This window comes from Pituophis catenifer, unplaced genomic scaffold, assembly GCF_029215685.1.
Source record: "Pituophis catenifer annectens isolate HBS135680 unplaced genomic scaffold, rPitCat1.0.hap2 SCAF_97, whole genome shotgun sequence".
Taxonomy (NCBI): Eukaryota; Metazoa; Chordata; class Lepidosauria; order Squamata; family Colubridae; genus Pituophis; species Pituophis catenifer.
In genome coordinates this window covers 33,122-42,500 of record NW_027256977.1, presented here as the reverse complement: position 1 = coordinate 42,500, position 9,379 = coordinate 33,122, and the positions used below count along the sequence as shown (strand labels likewise).

Sequence of the window (9,379 nt, the reverse complement as noted above, 5' to 3'; positions counted from 1 at the left end):
ATGATCTGTTTATACCTATTTTATTTGCTCATTCAAATATTATATGATGTATAACAACAATCCCCTGGATGGGGAGGAACAGGCTCAGGCTCAACCCATCCAAGACCGAGTGGCTGTGGTTTCCGACGTCCCGATATAGTCAGTTGGCGCCATCACTGACTATTGGGGGCGAATCATTGGCCCCCACGGAGAGGGCGCGCAACTTGGGCGTCCTCCTGGATTCACGGCTGTCTTTAGAAGAGCATTTGATGGCTGTGACCGGGAGGATTTTTCATCAGGTTCGCCTGATTCGCCAGTTGCATCCCTTTCTGGATCAGGACTCCCTATGCACGGTCATTCATGCCCTCGTCACCTCCCGCCTGGACTACTGCAACGCTCTCTACATGGGGCTCCCCTTGAGGAGCACCTGGAGGCTCCAACTGGCGCAGAGTGCGGCCGCGCGGGTGGTAATGGGAGCGACATGGCGTTCCCATGTAACACCTCTCCTGCGCGAGCTGCACTGGCTCCCGGTGGTCTTCCGGGTGCGCTTCAAAGTTTTGGTTACCACCTTTAGAGCGCTCCATGGCTTGGGACCTGGTTACTTACGGGACCGCCTACTACCACAAATAGCCTCCCACCGGCCGGTACGCTCCCATAGAGAGGGGCTCCTCCGGGTGCCGTCGGCCAAACAATGTCGACTGGCGGCCCCCAGGGGGAGGGCCTTCTCTGTGGGGGCACCCGCCATCTGGAACGAGCTCCCCCCGGAGATACGGAGGATCCCGGATCTGCGCACCTTCCGTCGCGCTCTAAAGACCTTTTTATTCCACCAGGCGGGCCTGGCCTAATCTTTTCCCTCTTTTTAATTATGCAAATTTTAATCGGTTTTTTAAATGATTGGGATTTTAATATGTTTGGGCCAAATTGTTTAATTCGATTTTACTTTGTTTTTAAAAATAAATAAACAATCAGCACGACTTACAGCCATAATTGCCCTCTCAATTACGGTCGTAAGTAGAGGACTACCTGGGTTTTAGTACTTAAAAAGCACTTACAGGGTGACTCTCGCAAGTGCAAGTAGTCCTCAACTTACAACAGCTCACTTAGCGACCGTTTGAAGTTTCAACGCTACTGAAAAAAAGTGACTTAGGGCCGTTTTTCGCACTTACGACGGTTCCGGCGTCCCCAGGGTCACGTGATCAAAATTTCAGAGGTTTGGCAACGGGTTCGTATTTACGACGGTCGTAGTGTTTGAGACCTTCTGACAAGCAAAGTCAAAGGGGAAGGCAGATTCACTTAACAACAACCCTGTGACTAACTTAACAACTGCAGTGATTCGCTTAACGAAGGTGGCAAGAAAAGTCGTAAAATGGGGCAAAACTGACTTAACATCTGTCTCGCTTAGCAATGGAAATTTTGGGCTCAATTGTGGTCGTAAGTTGAGGACTATCCGTAACGATAAAATAAAAATAAATAAATAAAAATAAATGATGGCTGGCAAGGAATTGTGGTTTTGTTTAAATATGATAATTCGTCTTTACCTGCTTGTAGGCGGGTTTCACCCCCGGCATGAGGACTCGATATCTGTCGACAAATTCCACAAAGGTGTATCGGATCGGATAGCCAGCCCTGCGGATTCGGATGGTTTCCATCATCCCGGAATATCTCAGTTGACGGACGCAGAGTTCCCGGTCAAATAACTTCAAAGAGAAAAAGTGGCTTTTAATTTCTCAAGATTACTTAGGAAGGAACTTCTAATGTAGTGTTTCTCAGTTTTAAGATGTGTGGACTTCAACTCCCAGAATTCCACAGCCAGTTCAGGGAATCCCAGAGAATTCTGGGAATTGCAGTCCACACTTGCTGACTAGGAAATTCTGGGAGTTGAAGTCCTCAGCACTTCAAAGTTCCCAAGGTTGAGAAATATCAGAGAATTCTGGGAGTTGTAGTTTATATATACATATACATATACATATACATATACATATACATATACATATACATATACAGATACAGATACAGATACAGATACAGATACAGATACAGATACAGATATATAGATATATATTTATTTTTATTTTGTTCTTTTAATTCGTAGGTTCATATGTATAATACTTTTGTAGTCAGGGTTTTTTCCTACGTAGCTCAAGATGTTTGTATAGCCATAGTGGGGTGATATCTCAAATCACCACTTTCAGGCTTTATCAGACATTTTGAGTTGTCTGTTGTGAGACTTAAGGGAGACTGGGATAGTACTATTTCTGTCTTATGAGACTTCATCGGCCAGCCACACCCTTATTTTATATATATATACACACATACATACATACATACATACATACATACATATATATATATATATATATATATATATATATATATATATATGCTATCTGGGGAATTCTGGGAGTTGAAGTCCTCAGCACTTAAAAGTTGCCAAGGTTGAGAAATATTGGAGAATTCTGGGAGTTGTAGTTTATATATGTTATCTGGGGAATTCTGGGAATTGAAATCCTCAGAACTGAAAGTTGCCAAGGTTGAGAAACATCAGCGAATTCTGAGAGTTGTAATTTATATATGTTATCTGGGGAATTCTGGGAATTGAAATCCTCAGAACTGAAAGTTGCCAAGGTTGAGAAATATCAGAGAATTCTGGGAGTTGTAGTTTATACATGCTGGCTGGGGAATTCCTCAGAGCTTAAAGCTGTCAAGTTTGACAAACACCAATCTAATCCAACCCCCACTCCCCAAGGCAGGAATCTGAGACCCCAGATATCCAATTTTGGCTGGACTACCTCCAAGGATGGAGCTCCCACAATTTCAGGTGGCAGGCTGTTCCGCTGATCAATAGATCTCACGGTCAGGAAATTCCTCCTTATTTTGAATTTGGATCTCCTTCTTTCCCTCGTACATTCTCGCCCTACCTCCGGCATCACGGGGAATCAATCCACTCCGTCTTCTCTGGGATAGCCTTTAAGCTTTGAGAAGACTATTATTGGGTGTCTCTCATCCTTCTCTTCTTTAGGCTAAACTCACACAACCCTTGAAGAAGTCCTGATAAAATTAGCCCCCGATTCTCCCAAGTGATCTGACGAAAATGTAGTTTACAAAGATTAAAACCTATTGTTGGCCCAAGAGTGATGGCCACGTAGAACAATTTCAACTTAAGGGAATGAAGGAACTAAAACAGGGATCTCTAAACTTTAAGACTTGTGGACTTCAACTCCCAGAAATCCTCAGCCAGTCAAATTAATTCACAAGGCCAATTCTACTTTAATATCTTTTTGGCTCCATTCACTGCCTCCAATCAGGGGTGAAATCAGGCAGGTTCGGACAGGTTCTGGAGAACCGGCAAATACCACCTCTGGCTGGCCCCAGGAGTGGGGAGGGAATGGGGATTTTGCAGTATCCTTCCCCTGGAGTGGAGTGGGAATGGAGATTTTGCAGTATCCTTTCCCGGCCACGCCCACCAAGCCATGCCCACCAAGCCTCGCCCACAAAACTGGTAGTAAAAAAATTTGGATTTCACCACTGCCTCCAATAATTCCTTTTAAAATAACTTTCCCCACTGCACTTGTTCCAAAAGCAATATGTACCGAGAAGATTCACTTTCAGGAAAAAAAATACACAGGCACCTAAATAATTATTATTATTAATAATAATAATAATAATAATAATAATAATAATAATAATAATAATAATAATAAAATAGAATTCTACATTTGCCGGACTTGAACATTACTCGGAACAGCTTACATCCTCCAACGATACGTTAATAATTCCTAGGTCCTTGGTTAGGACTCGAGCTGCTGAGCTATTAACCAGCCTCAAAGGCTGCGAATCTCACTAAAGATTAACCAATAATATAATAATAATAATAATAACAGTTTACATCCTCCGACGATACCTTAACAGTTCCTAGGTCCTTGGTTAGGACTCGAGCTGCTGAGCTATTAACTAGCCTCAAAGGCTGTGAATCTCACTAAAGATTAAATAATAATAATAATAATAATAATAATAATAATAATAATAGTAATAATAATAATAATAAACCTCTGTTTCCTTTGTATTAACACAGAGCGATATACAGTAGTGGCCAAAATTGTGGAAATCTTTTGGGAAAAGTGTATTTTCTAAAACTAGCTAATAACACCACTTTTTTTTTTTGGAGTAGTACCATAAAATTATATATCAATGGAAAGATAATTTAATCAAGAATGTCATGCAATCACTTTTATGAAGGATGTGCTTTTAGAATAGCAGTGACAGTATAAAGAAGAAAAGTGAAACACGTAGAAAAAACGAAATATACAAAAATTATCACCCTGTCAGTTAAAACTTAGTTGGGTAACCTTTAGCATGAATTGTGGCCTTACAACATCTTCCCATGGAGTGAACCAAGTCTTTTAGTTCTGCAGCTGTTCCAATGGGAAACCAAGATTGAATGATGGCTTCTATTAACTGGGTTTTATTGCTGGGTCGCTTCTGACTAACAAGTTTCTTTAGTCGGCTCCATCGATTTTCCATTGGGTGAAGGTCTGGGCTATTCCCAGGCCTTTCCAGCAGTGGAATAGGATTATCTTGAAACTTATTAGCCATCAAACCTCAAAAATACACTTTTCCCAAAAGGTTCCCACAATTTTGGCCACTGCTGTATCCCTTCCGTGCAATGTCATTCTGTGAGAAACAGATATTTTCCACTCTTTATTTTGGTTTCCTGAAACTCTGCTTCCTGCCCTTCTTAGAACTTGCTCACAGAAGTTTCATCATTTCCAAAGTATTGTTTTGGCTTTAGTTTTTACTGACCCGGCCAATTTCTTATTTCTACGGTCAAAGGCCCTGCAGGATGGAAATTATGGATGTTGCAATCCAACATAGAAGTACCGGTAGGTGGGGGAAATTGGTGGGCTTAATCCAGAGGTGCAATTTATTTATTTATTTATTTATTTATTTATTTATTTATTTATTTATTTATTTATTTATTTATTTTATTTTATTTTATTTTATTTTATTCAATTTGTATATCACCCTTCTCCTAGTGGACTCAGGGCGGTGCACAGCCAGAACTAAAACACATACCAATACAAAATTTAAAATTTTTAAAAGAATTACATGACTTTGGCCCAGAATTTAAAACATTCAAACTAAAATCCATTGACAATTTAAAAAGCTATTTTAGAAAGCAATTTAGAAGCAATTGGGAAGGGGAATGACAGCCCTTTTATGATGTGGACTTCAACTCCCAGAATTCCTGAGAGTTGAAGTCCACAAGTCGTAAGGGGCTCCCCACAGCTCCCCACCTCTGCAGTAGATAATAAAGAAATCACCTGTTGACAAATTTCAAATCTAGGCTGCATATCTACAGGCAACCACTAGATGGCAGTAAAGAGAGAGAGAGAAAACTATCTCTCTTTGCTGCCCTCTTTGGTCATTTGAATTTTTGCAGCTCATCCTTTAGATGCTTGCTAGAAGATATTCTGCTCCTAAGGAGGAACATTTCCCCCTTCCCAGGAAAACACACATAAAATTTATCTCAATACACCATCGCTAAATCTCTCTTATGAGTTCCGAATAACAGACTCCCAATTCTCCAATCTCTTCTAAAGTTTGGGACAAGTGTGTTGCCCAAAGTTGCTTTGGGTGAGATGGTGGCTAGGTAAATTTGATTGATTAGTAAGTGCAATAAATAAATAAATACGCGGAATGGATCTCATTGGCTGTTTTACAGAAAAGAGAGGGAGGGAAGAAAGAAGGAAAACAAGAGAGGGGATAATGGAAGGAAGGAAAACAGAGAGGATGGAAGGATGGAAGGGAAGGAAAAAGAAAGAGAAAAGGGGAAGGGAAAAAAGGATAGAAGAAAGAGGAGAGTGGGGAAAGGAAAGGAAAGGAAAGGGAGTGAGAGTAAATGAAAGGAAAAGAAAGGGAGAGAGTAAATGAAAGGAAGGGAGGGCGAGGGAAAGGAAAGGAAAGGAAAAGGGGAAAGGGGAAAGGGGAAAGGAAAGGGAATGAGAGTAAACGAAAGGAAAGGAAAGGAAAGGAAAGGAAAGGAAAGGAAAGGAAAGGAAAGGAAAGGAAAGGAAAGGAAAGGAAAGGAAAGGAAAGGAAAGGGAGTGAGAGTAAATGAAAGGAAGAGAGGGAGGGGAAAGGAAAGGAAAGGAAAAGGGAAAAGGGGAAAGGGGAAAGGAAAGGGAGTGAGAGTAAACGAAAGGAAGGAGTGGGAAAGGAAAGGAAAGGAAAGGAAAGGAAAGGAAAGGAAAGGAAAGGAAAGGAAAGGGAGTGAGAGTAAATGAAAGGAAGAGAGGGAGGGGAAAGGAAAGGAAAGGAAAAGGAAAGGAAAGGAAAGGAAAGGAAAGGAAAGGAAAGGAAAGGAAAGGAAAGGAAAGGAAAGGAAAGGAAAGGAAAGGAAAGGAAAGGGAGTGAGAGTAAACAAAAGGAAAGGAGAGAGGGGGAAAGGAAAGGAAAGGAAAAGGGGAAAGGGGAAAGGGGGAAAGGGGAAAGGGGAAAGGGAAGGGAGTGAGAGTAAACGAAAGGAAGGAGGGGGAAAGGAAAGGGAATGAGAGTAAATGAAAGAAAGGAGGGGGAAAGAAAGGAAAGGAAAGGAAAGGAAAGGAAAGGAAAGGAAAGGAAAGGAAAGGAAAGGAAAGGAAAGGGAGTGAGAGTAAACGAAAGGAAGGGAGGGAGGGGGAAAGGAAAGGAAAAGGGGAAAGGGGAAAGGAAAGGAAAGGGAATGAGAGTAAATGAAAGAAAGGAGGGGGAAAGAAAGGAAAGGAAAGGAAAGGAAAGGAAAGGAAAGGAAAGGAAAGGAAATGGAGTGAGAGTAAATGAAAGGAAAAGAAAGGGAGAGAGTAAATGAAAGGAAGGGAGGAAGGGGGAAAGGAAAGGGAAGGAAAAGGGGAAAGGGGAAAGGAAAGGGAGTGAGAGTAAACGAAAGGAAGGGAGGGAGGGGGAAAGGAAAGGAAAAGGGGAAAGGGGAAAGGAAAGGAAAGGGAATGAGAGTAAATGAAAGAAAGGAGGGGGAAAGAAAGGAAAGGAAAGGAAAGGAAAGGAAAGGAAAGGAAAGGAAAGGAAAGGAAAGGAAAGGAAAGGAAATGGAGTGAGAGTAAATGAAAGGAAAAGAAAGGGAGAGAGTAAATGAAAGGAAGGGAGGAAGGGGGAAAGGAAAGGGAAGGAAAAGGGGAAAGGGGAAAGGGGAAAGGAAAGGGAGTGAGAGTAAATGAAAGGAAGGGAGGGAGGGGGAAAGAAAAGGAAAGGAAAAGGGGAAAGGAGAGGAGAGGAGAGAGAGGAAAAGAAAGAATGAAATGAAATGAAGAGAAGGGAGAGGGAGAAGGGAGAAGGGGAAAAGGAAAGGAGAAAGGAGAAAAGGAAAGGGGGGAAAAAACCCAAAACACAGAAAATCAAACACGTAACATTTGAGTACAGCTGTCAAGAGGACTCGCCGCCAGGAACAGATCCATGATCCCCAACAAACCTCGACTCACCCCTCACCCCTCATTCGGACCCTCTTCCCAGAAGACCCCTCTGAGCTGGCTCCGTCCCCCCCCCCACCTCTCCCCACTCACCATGGGCCTCTTGTACTCGTTGGGCTTGATGCACCGGACGAAGAAGGGCTGGCAGACCCCCAGCGTCCGCATCAGGAGCTCCAGCGAGCGCTTGAACTGGCTGCTGAGCGTCGGGGACCGTTTCCTGGTCTCTGCCCCCTGGAGAAAGAGCAGGATCGGGCACGGATCAATGTCAGGAAATGAAAAGATAACACCAGCAGCGGCTGAACATTTCCCCCTCGGCCAGCCCAGCCGGGGGGGGGAGGCCCAGAAGTGTTCCCAACACAGGAAATTTCTCCAGCCTTGCTTGGGGTCCCGTTTTTCCCAGGGTGGCTGCAATGCTTGCCAGCCGAAGGAAGAAGGGGAAAAAAAAAAACCCAACTTATTCTGTGGCTCTTTATTTTAATTTAATTTAGTTTACCTGGAGGTTGCCAAAGATATTTCTGAAACTTTGACTATTTAAGTGGGCCTTTTAAGGATGGGGGTGGGGGAGGAAAAAAAACCATGTGGTTTTTTGGTGCTTGGGGGTCTTAGAGCTTGGTTGTTTTCTGGCAGGCATTTGGGTTACCCGAATAAGTCACGTCATCCGTGGGAGGAGGAGGAGGAGGAGGAGGAGGAGGAGGAGGAGGAGCTGTGAGGTCCTTAGTGCTCTTGGAGATGGGTTTTCTTGCAGGCGTTTCATGACCCAGCTAGGTAACATCATCAGTGGTACAAGGGGAAGGTGCTTGCAAAAAGGAGGAGGAGGAGGAAGAGGATTGTGGGGTCCTAAGTGATCTCTGAACTTGGTTGTTTTCTTCCAGATGTCTCATTACCCAGCTAGGTAACATCATCAGTGCTAGAAGGGGAAGGTGCTTGCAAAGAGGAGGAGGAGGAGGAGGAGGAGGAGGAAGAAGAGGAAGACTGTGGGGTCCTTGGTGCTCTCTGAACTTGGTTATTTTCTTCCAGATGTCTCATTACCCAATTAGGTACCATCATCAGTGCTAGAAGGGGAAGGTGCTTGCAAAGAGGAGGAGGAGGAGGAGGAGGAGGAGGAGGAGGAGGAGGAGGAGGAGGAGGAGGACTGTGGGGTCCTAGATTTATTTATTGATTTATTGATTTATTGATTTATTGATTTATTGATTTATTGATTTATTTATTTATTTATTTATTTATTTATTTATTTATTTATTTATTTATTTTTCATATTTGTATACCGCCCTACTCCCGAAGGACTCAGGGCGGTGAACAGCCATAATAAATACAAATACATATAGAAGTTAAAAACTATTAAGAAACAGATTAAGTAAATTAGGCTCAAAGATTAAAAAACATCCAAATTTATCTAAAGAGGTTTAAAACCCAATTTAAAAGACAGTTTAAAAGCCAATTAAAAAGGGAGAGTTAGGCCAGACCAGCTTGTTGGAATAGAAATGTTTTCAGGGCTCGGCGGAAAATGCGTAAGTCTTGGATGTTTCGTAACTCCGGGGGAAGCCCGTTCCAGATGGTAGGTGCCCCCACAGAAAAGGCTCTCCCCCTGGGGGCCGTCAGTCGACATTGTTTGGCCGACGGCACCCTGAGGAGTCCCTCTCTATGGGAGCGAACTAGATGATCTCTGAACTTGGTTATTTTCTTCCAGATGTCTCATTACCCAACTAGGTACCATCATCAGTGCTAGAAGGGGAAGGTGCTTGCAAAGAGGAGGAGGAAGACGAGGAGGAAGAGGAGGAGGAAGAAGATTGTGGGATCCTTGGTGCTTTCTGAACTTAGCTGTTTTCTTGCAGACCTTTCATTACCCAACTAGGTAACATTGTCAGTGCTAGAAGGAAGGGGGGGTTTGTGGAGAGGAGAAAGAGGAGGCATGTGGCATCCTTGGTGCTCTCTGAGCTGCG

The 9,379-nt window shown here is 43.1% G+C and overlaps 1 protein-coding gene across 1 annotated transcript in view; it reads right to left on the bottom strand.

Moving 5' to 3' along the window:
* Positions 1-9,379, bottom strand: part of LOC139326720 (unconventional myosin-VIIa-like) — a 104,524-nt gene that overhangs the window by 64,810 nt on the left and 30,335 nt on the right. Inside the window, 2 exon segments of the mRNA XM_070956573.1 lie at positions 1,518-1,676; positions 7,533-7,670. Coding sequence (XP_070812674.1) covers positions 1,518-1,676; positions 7,533-7,670 — 297 coding nt within the window.